Below are 14160 nucleotides of genomic sequence, written 5' to 3'. Positions count from 1 at the left end.
TTATTTCACTCTTCTTCCTAAAGTTTATGATTAACATTTCATATTCCCATGCCTTTTCCAACTCCTCCAATCCAATGATCTTGTTAAAATGAAATGTCATGAAAACAATACTATCGTCTTCATTTTAAATAAGGGGGTCGCTGGGGGAAAATGTATTAAATCTTCAGTTTCTAAAATATCAATAAAAATGGAAAGTTTAAACATAAATAGATGTAATGGAAGAAACTAGTATTAATTACACAGAATCTAAATGGATTGATGGTTTAAAAAACTAAAGAAACCCCTTTTATTAATAACAGGTTATCTACATTTGGTATAAGTTGTTGGGTGAATGGAAATTTAGGTGGAAGTTAAGAAAATTCACAAAATCACAGTGCATTGGCTTGCTAATGTTTGCACCTTTTGGTTCTCTAAGAAAATTAATAACATTCCTATTACTGAAAGGATTTGATCATATTGGTCCAAAGAGTGCTGCATAAAGCTTCACTTCTGAGGAAGAAAAAAGTGCAGCTTGAACTTTCCCAGAATGGTATTGCTTGGAGTGAGCATTGAATACTGATGAAGTAAAGTATAGGGTCGGCATGCGCTCTTCCTTTTTGGACCACAGGACTTATATTACTTCCCACTATGTGCAATGCACACCTCTTCCCACCCACCCTTTGAAGTACCAAAATTATGCAGAATCACATCATCATCCATAAAAATAAAGAAAAATCATAAATGTTACCAATAAAGTATTTATGATATTCAAATGTTCATATTTCATCATTCTTTTAAATAACACATAAGTCAAGTCTGGACGCAAGCCATTTAGACAATCCAAAATGGGAAAAAGTGGAGGAGTCACAGAAACCACATGAATTTATGTTTGAAAGATCACTAAATAACTGAAAGTGTGTTCCCTCTTTGCTGCTTGGCATCATCAACTTATGTGAAAATGTGTTGATTTGTATGGCAAGAAAGACAACAAAGAAATCAATATACTATCTTTCTCTGTCAGTTGGGTTTCAGCGTGGTATAGGTACTCCAAAATATATGTTCCTTTCGGTACTGATCACAGCAGGCTCCGCAGGTCACGTATAATGAGTCTAGGGTACTGTAACCCATTTCTCAATGAATCAAAGCTCAAACTATTCTGTTTTTAAATTTCAAGCAAATCTCAGCTCGCTCACACAACACCTCTTCAATTCTTCATGAGTAAATTTACTTGGGATATCCCATAAAAGGTTATGCAAATACATAAAGTGAGTGCATGATAGGTGTGAGAGGTTAATTTTGCTTATAAAGTTAAATATAAAGGGCTAGGATTTTTATTAATTTCAATTTTAATCACAATTCATTTTCTCAAGAAACCTCATGTAGTTCCATATGTATTTGACTTGGTTGCGGCACATGCAGAAGTTTTCATTCAATAAGAGAACCGATAATCGTATAGAATGAAAGAACAAAAGGCTGAGGAAGAGTAGCAGTAGAAAACATGAAAGGAAAGAGTTTTGTTCCGGTTGACTCGATTGTCTTCGTATGTCTAATGACGATCACACGCTCAATCTTCTATGCCTTTGTTCGTGCTTTCCTTGGATCAAACAACTGAACCTGCAAAGACAAAGGGGCGCCCTAGAGGTCGTTTGCACTCCGACGCTCAAGTCAATACTGGGGCTAGAAAACACCAAAACACTTAGCCGTAAAAGCTCCATGTGAAACTGTGTGTGTATCGCGTAAATGTTGCGTACCTTATTAGGTTTGTTATTACCCTTTATATACTCTCGGGTTTTCGCTGTTTCCGCCACCCGCATCTAGGGTTTCTGAGGTTAGGCCTTAGCGCCGCTATCACCCACTCTTAGGCCAATCTAACGCGTAAGGCTCCCTTACTGGAGTGCAACCTCTGACGGGATGACCACCTGGATACCAACTTGTGCACCTAATCTCTGGGTCATCCCTCCTGGGAGTGCCCTAGTTGTTCACATTCCATGCATGCAGCCTACCTCTAGAACGTAATCCTCATGGGCCTCAGCTCTTCCAGTGGCTCTTTACTTGTGCTCCGCTTGAATGCACTATTCACGCCACACGAATAGACCACTCGTGATCTAGGTTTCTCCCTACTGATAACTGGTGTGTTGTCTAGGATCCACCTCTCGTGGCCTAGCTTCGTTGTTTGAGTCACTGATGTCCAATGTCACATTGCCCCACCTTGTTGTCGAGGACACATCAACACATCCTGATGATCGACATCTGACCACTCTTCGACACTCTGGCTCGCGTCGCTTGCGATGCCGCTCGTGGGACCCAGCTTATGTGGCCTACCATTACTAGCAGTCAACGACATCCGAGGACTGGTAGGTACAATTTTCATTGAACAAAGAAAAAAGCAATACAAAACAGACCCAACAAGTTGTTGATTTTGGCTTAATCCCAAGTCCCACATCGGTGGGTTCATTGTTTGGGAATGAGGTTTGAGGGTTATAAATTAAACTCTTCTCCTTCACTGTTATAGATCCCAATTTGTAATATCTTCTCTCATAATAATAAAAGTGAGTTGTTTTTGCTGTGCTCGGAGATTAGGCTAAACAGGCCGAACTCCGTTAACAATTTTCGGGTGTGTTTTTTCCTCTTTATCTCTTTTATTATTCCGCTTTATTTATTCAATATTATTTGTCGGGTAGCTCTGTTAGGGTTTTGTTTTAGTGGGAAAATTACCCGTTTTTCCCAACAAGTGGTATCAAGAGCCGAAGGTTCGCCTTGGGTTGTTTGAAATTATTTGTAATATTGAATATTATATTTTGAGTTTGTAATGGCAAATCAAAAAGAAGAAGCCAAGGATGTATCCAGAGTGTCGGGCTCCTCTTCATCATGGTCGAGGTTCCTGGTGTCCACCTTGAAATTGGCGGTGGAAATATTTGATGGCACTGGACATTTTGGCATGTGGCAAGGAGAGGTCTTGGACTCTCTTTTTCAGCAGGGTCTTGATATTGCTATTGAAGGAGAGAAACCAAAAGAGGTAGAGGAGAAAGATTGGAGCATCATCAACCGGTTGGCATGCGGAACTATTCGATCCTGCCTGTCCAGAGAGCAGAAGTACGCTGTAAAAAACGAGACTTCTGCACACAAACTGTGGAAGGCATTGGAGGACAAGTTTCTGAAGAAGAGTGGTCAGAACAAGCTCCTGATGAAGAAAAGATTGTTCCGATTTGACTACCAACAAGGTACTACTATGAATGCACACATCACTATGTTTAATCAATTAGTAGCAGACCTGTTGAATTTAGATGTGAAGTTTGAGGATGAGGATTTGGCTTTGATGTTGTTATCATCTCTTCCTGATGAATTTGAAAATTTGGAGACTACGCTCCTTCACGGGAAGGAGAATGTGTCGTTAGATGCTGTTTGTTCTGCTTTATATAGTCATGAATTAAGAAAGCAAGATAAGATGAGAACCAAATCAACGACATCAGAAGAAGCATTGGTGGCAAGAGGTCGTCAGCAAAGCCAAACAAAGGAGAGAAGAGGGATGTCTAAGTCTAAAGGTCGAGTCGTTGCCAAAGATGAGTGTGCTTTCTGTCATGAGAAAGGACACTGGAAGAAAGACTGTCCAAAACTGCAGAAGAAAGGGAAGACTCCACAAGATGCAAATGTTGCAGAATGCAAAAGTGACGTGGAATCAGATATCTCTTTAATTGTCTCGCTTTCAGCATCATCGTATCCAGATGAGTGGATATTGGATTCAGGTTGTACTTATCATATGTGTCCCATTCGGGAATGGTTCTTTGATTTTCAAGAACTCGATGGCGGGGTTGTTTACATGGGTAATGATAATCCATGTAAGACAGCTGGAATAGGTTCAATCAAGCTGCGGAATCATGATGGATCCACCAGAATTTTGCGGGATGTACGGTACGTGCCAAAGTTGAAGAAGAATCTCATCTCATTGGGGGCTTTAGAATCTAAAGGCCTAGTTGTGACGATGCGAGATGGAATTCTTAAAGCAACTTCAGGAGCACTGGTGATGTTGAAAGGCGTGATGAAGAACAATTTGTATTACTATCAAGGTAGTACAGTGGTGGGGACAGTAGCGGCAGCAACTTCTAGCTCTAAGAAGGATGTTGAGGCAACGAAGTTGTGGCATATGAGGTTAGGACATGCTGGAGAGAAATCCTTGCAAATTCTTACCAAGCAAGGATTGTTGAAAGGTACGAAGGCTTGCAAACTTGAATTTTGTGAGCATTGTGTTCTGGGAAAGCAACGAAGAGTGAAGTTTGGCACTGCAATTCACAATACCAAGGGTATTCTGGATTATGTGCATTCAGATGTGTGGGGACCTGCCAAGACTCCGTCAATCGGAGGTAGGCATTATTTTGTCACTTTTGTGGATGATTTTTCCAGGAGAGTTTGGGTGTTTACTATGAAGAACAAAAATGATGTGCTTGAAATTTTCCTTAAGTGGAAAGCTGAAGTTGAAAACCAGACAGGAAGGAAGATTAAGGTTCTCCGAACAGACAATGGAGGAGAATACAAGAGTGATCCGTTCCTGAAGGTATGTCAAGATTGTGGCATAGTTCGGCACTTCACTGTTAGAAAAACACCACAACAGAATGGGGTGTCGGAGCGTATGAACAAGATACTTGTGGAGAAAGTTCGTTGTATGTTGTCTAATGCTGAGTTAGGCAGAGAGTTTTGGGCTGAGGCTGTGACATACGCTCAACATCTCGTCAATCGTTTGCCATCATCTGCTATAGATGGCAAAACCCCGTTAGAGGTATGGTCTGGAAAACCTGCAACTGATTATGATTCCTTGCATGTTTTTGGTTCTATTGCATATTATCATGTGATTGAATCAAAGTTGGATCCACGGGCAAAGAAGGCTCTTTTCATGGGCTTTAGTCCTGGAGTGAAGGGATACCGTTTGTGGTGTCTAGAGGCAAAGAAGACGATTATCAGCAGGGATGTTACCTTTGATGAATCTGCCATGTTAAAGAAGGTAAATCCAGAAGGAGCTGATAGTACTCCACAACAGGTGGAGTGTGTTCAGAAGCAGGTGGAGTTTGAGCCGACAGTGGTGATCCCAACACGAAATACCACAAGTGACTCTCCTATGGCAGAAGAAGAGTCAGATGAGGAAGAGGTTCCTACCCAAGAATCTCAACAACAATCAGCGCCAATTGCAGTTAGAAGACAGAGACGAGATATTCAGAAGCCTGCTCGTTTCATGGATATGGTTGCCTATGCACTTCCAGTTGTTGATGACATTCCATCCACTTACCCAAAAGCCATTCTGAGTTCAGAGAGTGGTAATTGGGCGGGTGCGATGGAAGAGGAGATGCAGTCTTTGAAGAAGAACAAGACGTGGAAGTTGGCACAATTACCAAAAGGTAAGAAGGCAATTGGGTGCAAATGGGTATTTGCAAAGAAAGAAGAATTTTCTAATAAAGAAGATGTTCGCTACAAGGCAAGGTGGTTATAAGGGCCAAGTTTGAATATTGTTTAGACTTGGTTAATATTTTGCACATTTGAAGTTGGCGCCCAGAGGCGCAAATTTGAAGCACTGTAAAGTTTGTTTTTTGTTATGTTGTGAGAAGATTTGTTTTAGGTGGGACTTGAAATTAAGCCAAGGTGGAGATTTGTTGATTTTGGCTTAATCCCAAGTCCCACATCGGTGGGTTCATTGTTTGGGAATGAGGTTTGAGGGTTATAAATTAAACTCTTCTCCTTCACTGTTATAGATCCCAATTTGTAATATCTTCTCTCATAATAATAAAAGTGAGTTGTTTTTGCTGTGCTCGGAGATTAGGCTAAACAGGCCGAACTCCGTTAACAATTTTCGGGTGTGTTTTTTCCTCTTTATCTCTTTTATTATTCCGCTTTATTTATTCAATATTATTTGTCGGGTAGCTCTGTTAGGGTTTTGTTTTAGTGGGAAAATTACCCGTTTTTCCCAACACAAGTCTGTTATATAGAACAAAGAAAAAACGAAAAAACAGAAAGCGCGTAGCGCATTAAACAAGTTTTGAAATATCTGTATAATTTTGACACATTGATCTCTGCAGTTCCTCACGGCCTAGTTAGCATAGCAGCCTCCATTTGATCATGAACACCTATGGATGCCCCCAAATACTGTATATGTTACAGTGTTTGTTGTGGATATATTATTAAGTCGTATTTTAGCATAGAGAGATGAAGGCATGGGTGAGGCAACAGGTTGATGTTGATGGATTTCGCAAAACCAGGAGTACTTACACGCCATGCCAAAGTCAATTCCATTCCAATCAACCACGGTTAACTGTTTTGATATTGACATGGTGAAAGTGCTATTTTTTATTTCTTGTTTCAGGAATGGTAAGCCAGTGGATTATGCATAATGTTGAAGTTGACAAGAATATGCTGAAATTATTTTTAACTTTATTTGTAATATAAATGTGAACTTGTGTGAATCAATAGAAACATTAATTGGTCTGAAGACAAATTAAAAAGAAAAGAGAATCGATTAGAGTTCTTGCAGTGTTTTGGCCATTAGCTCCGCCAGATAAAAAACCCTGTTTTTACTACTAGTCTTCTTCGATAACGTAATTGATTTCAGCTTCTTATGTAGTTCGTCTTCACTTAAACACCATCAAAAGTTCTTTTTTTTTAATTTCTTCAGTCAATTTTCCTTTCCTTCATGCCTCTCATCAAATTACTTATCACAGGAAAAAAGAGAGTAAAATTTTGGGATGAAATGAGTAAAGTCTGCAATACTTTTGACTCAGATCAACACAACCAATTACAAATACTTGCATATATCAGAAAATCTGTGACAACATTTTCTTCTCCAAATTGGTTGAAAACAAGACATTTTACAACTATTACTGACACACTGTAACCTGATTATGCTTCAGAGCACATGAAATGGATGTACAAGTAAATTAACCACAGGCCTTTATTCCCAAAAAGACATCATATTCAGTATTAGCCATACTAGTGGAAATTAAGAGAGATAGTTGAACATTTTGGAATCAAAATTTAAAAATTCAAAAAAAAAAATCTTGAATGAGAAGGTGTTATGTGAAGTCATGTTTTTTATGTTTAGTTCATACTTTCCATGCTAAATCTTCTCCACTCCTACGTTGTCATGTAGACGTCCATGTGCTCCTTTTCAAGGTGATTTTCGTTATTCAATATACCGTTTTATGGTTACATTGGGTTCAAATAAGTCCAATTGTTACCCCAACCGATCACTTTTAATCCTAACTAGACCTATTTCACTATGACCCAAATACAAGCCCAAAAACCTATGCTACTTGACCCAAATATTGGGTCCAATTATTTGATGCTACTAGGCCAAATACATGGCCCATGAAATCCTAAACAACTTTATGGAATTTATTTAAGCTAAAGCTTGATCCACAAATAATGTTGACTTCTAGTTTATGTTTTAATTGGGCCTACAAAAATAAACAAAAGCTCAATTAAATTCATATTTGTAATTAAATCAATAAACAACTTCTAGGTCTTCATCCTCTTTATTATGTGGTTGTGCGAGGTTGGAGGCTCTCTCAACAGTGTCATCATATTATTCATATTCTCACATTATTTTCAGGATTATTTCATATTTTTTAAATTATTTTTTAATTGTACTGTACCGTCCCGTATCCGGGCGTTGACTAAGTCAAGGTCAAAGTCAACGACTGGAGAGTCAAAGTCAACGCAAGGCGTCGCCTAGGTGGAGAGACGCCAAGAGGAAGCGTCGCCAAGGCAAGGCGTCGCCCAACCCATGGGTAGGAAAGACCATGGAGGGAGCGACGCCGTGGGAAGGCCTCAGGTCCCGATAGCACGGGGCAGCGATAAAGAGAAGGAAAAGGTGGCTTCAAGGCCATAGTAATAGTACCAGTGTAGGGCAGCCTGACTCGTGAAGTGCTCCTGCCGCCCCAGAGACGCCTGTGGGACAGATACGACTCAAGAGGAAGGTCACGCCTAGGGCAGCCGGGTGCAGGGTACAAGAGGAAGGCATATACGCTCTCAAAGTAAGTGAATAGATAATTGGGGGCATGAGTTGGCACCCAAAAAGTCACCCCTAGCGCAGTAACACTCCCAAGCAGGAGGACTCACACGTAGAAACGTCCCCAGATGGGCAGAAACGCCCCCAGATGGGGTCATGGCGTCGTGAGGACCTCCACGTGTACGACAGCCATGCCAGAATAGAAACACCCTTTAGTCAGGTGCCAGGTAATTAAAGTCCTTCAATACAGTTTCCCTTTCGAGCATTCAGGTGTTATAATGGCTCCCAAGCGTTTCAATAGCGCAGAGAATGTTGGAAAGAGGGTTCGAACTTTCTGCAAATTTACCAGAGCTCTCTAGTTGCTTGCTCGTGCTCCAAGGTTACGAACAAGGGACTGGGGAATATTTTTGCCGGAGAGAGAGAACACAGACACACAATACACAGTTATTTCTTACCACCTTCAGAGTGTCATATGCGGTGCTCAGAGACGGGGGGTGAACAGTTTTGGTGTTTCTTGCTGGCTGACTTGAGCGTCGGAGTGCAAACGGCCGCTAGGGCGCCTCTTTGTCCTCTTTTTTGCAGGAATCCACAGGCAATCAGTGGAAAGGAGTCCCTAGCTGACGGTTGAGGTCGCGCACGAAGACGTCCCGGTCAACCGAACGGAACATGTACTTTAATTTTCTTCAATATTAACTATTAAATATTATAATTCAATATTAATTTAATGTGATCTTAATTGCTAATCTTTATTACATATATATTATTATGTGTTGCTTTATGGGATTTTATTTATTATATCAAAATAAGATAATTAAATATATTATTCATATATGTATTGTATCAAAGTTGTGGCATAATACAAAATTATTATTATAAAAATAAATACTAAAACTTGGGTTAATTTTTCTATCAAATTACAATCTGATTGCAGTAGATATGATTTTAAATAATTATTTATTAAACTAGATAAGTAATAATATGTATTATATTTGATAGAATAAAATATATTATATTTGAGTAGTGTAGTAGAAAGGACATCATTATAAACATCTTACTCTGACTCTCTTTGTCCTTACTAATCACCCTAGGTCACATGCTGCACAAGTTTATCAATGTTACCAAATTTATTTTACCTTACTACTCACACACAGCCATTAGAGTTATGATTCTTCCAGTTTTTTGGCCCATTAGCTCCGCCAGATAAAAAAACACCTGTTTTTCTGATACTACTACTAGTCTTCTTCAATAACGTAATTGATTTCAGCTTCTTCTGTAGTTTGTCTTCACTTAAACATCATCAAAAGTTCCTTTTTTTTTTAATTTCTTCGGTCAATTTTCCTTTCCTTCATGCCTCTCGTCAAATTACTTGTCACATAGAAAAATAAAAATAAGTAAAATTTTGGAATGAAATGAGTAAAGTCTGCAATACTTTTGACTCAGATCAACCAATTTCAAAGACTTGCATACATCAGAAAATCTGTGACAACATTTTCTTCTCCAAATTGGTTGAAAACAAGACACTTTACAACTATTTACAGACTGTAACCTGATTATGCTTCAGAGAACACAAAATGGATGTACAAGCAAATTAACCACCGACCTTTATTCCCAAAAAGACATCTGATTTAGTGTTAGCCATACTAGTGAAAATTAGGATATCATAACGCACCTCAATCCAAAGAGTGTCATACCCTCATAGATATATATATATATGAGCCATTTCGAATCATCGCCTACTTATGTGACTGAGTTTTTCTTGGAGTTTTTGCTCAAGGAGATCTTGTTGTAAACCATCTTGGTCCTGATTGATAGGACAACGTCTAAGAAGAACCCAACAACACAGGCTGCAGTCATAACTACGAACACTAGTCTGTAACAATGAGCTCCAACACAAGTGTTGCCACCTCCTGTGGTGGTAGTTGCCTCCATATCATACAGAATGCCAGCTAGCAGACCAGAAAAGAGGAAAGAACCAAGGGGAAGGTTAAGGATTAGAATGTTGTAAATGAGTCCATAGTATTTGAGGCCAAATAACTCGGAGGCTGTTGGTACAGTGATGGCTAGCCTCACGCCGTAGCATATGCCAACCATAATGGAGCCTATGTAAAGTGAACCTGGCATAGCCATGGCCAGGAGTATGTATCCCACGGCCATCAAAATTTGAGACGCTGCATTCCAAAGGGGTCTAGGAGTTCCCGCTTTCCTGCAAACACGGCAAATTGATAAAACAAACTAAGCTGGTCAAAATTTAGAACCATCGGTATTCTTCCAACACCTTATTAAAAGTGAAATATTGCATTCATTGAGGATGCCTAATAAAAAGAATTACTTTTGGACAATAATAGTATTGATTCTAAAAATATTGAAGAATTAGAAGTTTTCTCTTATTGATATATGATGAACTCAAAAGCATTAGATTAGGCATGCTAAGCATATTGCATAAGCTTGAAATGTTTATTTGATTCAGGAACACTTATTTTCTTTTAAATATTTTTAGAAGAATAATTTAATAAATTATCTTGAGATGATCAGAATCACAAAAAATATTTGATCTCACAAATAATTAATTGTTCTTAATTCATAATCGAGTATTATAACTAGATTGTTAACCTTATAATTGATTATATCTGGATTTTTAAATACTGTTCTTGAAAATAATCTATTATCACTTAATATAAATAATTAATTTGTTAACAAAAGATTTCTAAAATAATATAAAAATAATGTAATCAATTATTATAGATAATAATGGATTAACTCTGATTTCGAAATACATATATAAGGCTTGTTTTCAAAAATACACATTTTTCTAAAAAAAAAACTTAATTCAACATGCTGTGTCTTTCAAATACACCAGTTAAGTTTTCATTAAAAGTGTAAGAATTTTTTAAACAAGTTCATCTACAAGCTCTTTAGAATGAAATTTGTTTTTGCTCTTTCTTGTTTTAGAAATCAATCACGTTAAGGTGATATCTTTCGATAACATTTTTTTTTTTATCAGCATCTTTCTATAACATATTTTCATTAGTTGAATTGGTTTTCATTCATAGATTTGGTGTAGAAGATTTCTAGGATCAAGAAGGTTCATATTTTTTTTAATGTGTTGCCTATTGTTTGTTTATAGTAAGTGTATGTAAATTATACTGATTTTACAAGAGTAGTGTCCATCTCATGTTGATTAAATTGAAGTGTAGATTCAAAGATAATCAAACTGGTCTAAATTTTTTTTGTATTATTTGTTTCTATTTTTTGTGTGTTATCTCTCTTTTAATGTTCTTTAACTTCTTGGACACTTTAAAGATTGTGTCTTTAAATTTCATATAAGTGATTCAAGAAATAACTTTTAAAAAGAACATTAGTATTTGTTATTAATATTTTTGAATGGATTCAGCTCTTTTTGGTTACTGTTCAACCTCTTTATTTTAAAAAAAAGGTCTATAGAGAAATAGAAAAAAAAGTAAGGTATAAAAAGACAAATAATAAGATGTGATAAGTGAAAGGTAAAAAAATAATAAATTTGAATTAAGTATTTGGATAAATGATATAAGAAATTATCATTAATGATTTAACCTTTTTAAATAAATACTATGAATACCAAATTAATAATATAATAATATAATAATATAATAAAGATATATTGTATATAAGTGAGAACACTACTCCCTCCACAAACTAATTTTTAAAATAAAGTTAGACCTTAATTGTTAAATTAATAAATTCCTTTTCACGCATCACAAAAAAAGGGGTCAGAATGACTTACTTGATGAAGTGCTCCGAAACAGAACCCGAGACGATCCGACCGAAAAAGCCCCAAATACTTGTCAAAGACACAAAGAGGGACACATCCGAATAACCCAGCGCCAACCCGATTTGACCCATATTATTCATAACCGCCAAACCTGTTCCAACCCCGCAAAGAAACGACACGAACAAAATCCAAAAATCCACCGTTCTCAGTGCCTCCCATACCGTGTGCTCCTCCCCCACCGCCGGTCCACTCTTCCCCACCCCCGCCGCCTCCGCGTGTTTTGCAAATACATTTCCTCTCTCCACCTCACATTCATTCCCCTTGTCGTTTCCGCGGAGCAACGGTTCTTCACCCCGCCCCTCCAAGTCCGGTCCACGCTCCTTCAAGTAAACGTGGACCGGGATTCCCAACGGCGCCGCCAACAGAACAAGCAAACCGACAGAGAAAGCTCGAGACACCAACGCGCTAGGGTTCGGCACGAAGCCGAAGGCCAAGAGGTAAACAGCGACGACGACGGCAACGGCGTTGAAGACCCCGAAATAAGTGGACTCCTCCTCGTCCTCTACGGCGGCGGGAGGAATCTCACGGAGGAAAAAGATTCCGGAGAGGCAAACAACGAATGGGATGAGAGCGAGCATGAGGACAAACAAAGCAGGGTCGTCGGCGAAGAGAGCAGAGCAGAGGTTGGTGAATATGGCAGTACTCAGTCCGACATAGCCTTTGAGAATGCCGGAAACAGGGCCTCTGTTGCGGCGGAAGTTTCGGATGCAGGTGACTAGAACCGCCGTGTTCATCCATGTTGTGCTGTTGCCACCCAAGCAGAGAAATATGCACATCTGCATGTATTTTGGGAATTGAGAATGTGCAATTTTAGGAAAATAAAATGTTTATGATGAGCAATGAGTAACTGGTGGTAACCTGGGAGTAGGGGAGGGGTTGGATTCTTTGGCTGACGACGAGCCACTGAACGCCATAGCCGACGAGACCTTCGAGAGAGCCGATGAGGAGAATGAGCCAAGTGGGGAATTTGTCAGAAGCCAGCCCAGCAAGAAGCCCAAATGCCTTCCCAACGTCCTTCGCCACCGACAGATTGTTGAGCTGGAGTTGCGTTAGATGCATGAGGGATTTCAGAGCGTCGGAGTAATTTGAGAAAGTGTAGTTGTTGCCGGATATGGCTTGAATCCACACCGCCGCCACCAATCCAGTCCATTTGCTCCTGCTCCAACTCCAATCACTGCCCATCTTCGGATTTTATTTGAGTGACTCTTGTGTTTCTATCTATCACCCTCCTCGCCTTCTTATATGCCACTCTACGGATTTATTTTATTTTATCTTTCTCAAATTAAAATTTATTAAAATAAAAGTTTAGCAGAGATGACCAAATTTGAAAGCAACACCATCTTTCTTCCTTACAACCATGCATGCTTCACCATCCTCCCTGCCAAATTTGTTTGTAACTATCCAACTTCATTTCAACTAAAACCAAAACTGTTATTTTTTAAATCTATTGGTTGGATGAACGGTTCTCAGAGCATCTCAGATTATTATTTCTTAAGCTCCTTTTTATTATGTATTCATTTTTTAGTATTATCTATTGCGGTGCCTCGAACGGAGATCCATTTTGTATTTACCTTTTTCATTCGTGATATTTGTTCAATCACTGGATTGGAGTATTTTCATTATCTCGTTAAATAATTTGCTTATTTGTGTTTGAAAATATTTTAGGATCTGACATATTATTGAATTACATATTTAATGTCGGTAATTTAAATCTACTGTGTACAATTTTGTAGATATTTTAATATTTAAATCATGAATTTTGTAATGTAAAAGAAGTATATAAGGAAATTGTGCTATTAGTAATTGTTGCGGCTCAAGGAGTATCTCACAACTTGTTTGCTATAATAGTTTTTTGTCTATTTACAAAATGTCTATTTTAGGTCCAAAATTAGCTCTTTAAACGGAAGATCTATAAAAGATTTTCGTGGTTTTCGACTCATGTTTTAGAAATTTTGTCAAAAAATATAGATTATTTGGGTTAGTTGTTGGTGGTGCGTAGTTGTACTCATTGTTATGTAACGATTTAATAATATTATTATGTTTGAGCAAATGCTTATACGTGTTTTTGAACAATTTTTTCAGTAAATATTAAGTAACTCATATTGTTAGATAACTCGTCAAGAAATCGAACAATATACATAATTTTCCAATTTCGATCAATCTCGAATCGAGTAGGTAAAGAGGTTTATACATATTTTTAAACAACTTTTTCGATAAATATTTGAGTAACCCGTAACACTAAAGATCTCATCAGAAAACTAAACTGAAAGTATAAAACGATACAGTAATATAATAATAAATCAATATATATATATATAATTATATAATTATAATTATTTAAATGATAAATAAGATGTAATGAAAAAATAAAACCTATATGTTGATA

General features: G+C 37.9%; 1 protein-coding gene across 1 annotated transcript; it reads right to left on the bottom strand.

Moving 5' to 3' along the window:
• Positions 1-9376: 9376 nt before the first annotated feature.
• On the bottom strand, positions 9377-13192 carry LOC137822062 (protein NUCLEAR FUSION DEFECTIVE 4-like). The gene is made up of 3 exons (XM_068626957.1): positions 12633-13192; positions 11727-12550; positions 9377-10169 (listed from the first exon to the last, which is right to left on the bottom strand). The coding sequence occupies exons 1-3, from the start codon at positions 12954-12956 to the stop codon at positions 9704-9706; spliced, it is 1614 nt and encodes a 537-aa protein (XP_068483058.1). The 5' UTR covers positions 12957-13192; the 3' UTR covers positions 9377-9703.
• Between the last annotated feature and the right edge of the window lie 968 nt (positions 13193-14160).

Source organism: Phaseolus vulgaris, chromosome 9, assembly GCF_000499845.2.
Source record: "Phaseolus vulgaris cultivar G19833 chromosome 9, P. vulgaris v2.0, whole genome shotgun sequence".
Taxonomy (NCBI): domain Eukaryota; kingdom Viridiplantae; phylum Streptophyta; class Magnoliopsida; order Fabales; family Fabaceae; genus Phaseolus; species Phaseolus vulgaris.
Note: the sequence above shows the minus strand (reverse complement) of the source record. Positions and strands in the feature narration are given on the sequence as shown.

Coding starts and splice junctions, on each gene's coding strand:
- LOC137822062 (XM_068626957.1), bottom strand. CDS start 12,956: ATGGGCAGTGATTGGAGTTGGAGCAGGAGCAAATGGACTGGATTGGTG. Junction 12,551..12,632: donor AACCCCTCCCCTACTCCCAG/GTTACCACCAGT, acceptor AAATACATGCAG/ATGTGCATATTTCTCTGCTT. Junction 10,170..11,726: donor GTTTCGGAGCACTTCATCAA/GTAAGTCATTCT, acceptor CCGTGTTTGCAG/GAAAGCGGGAACTCCTAGAC.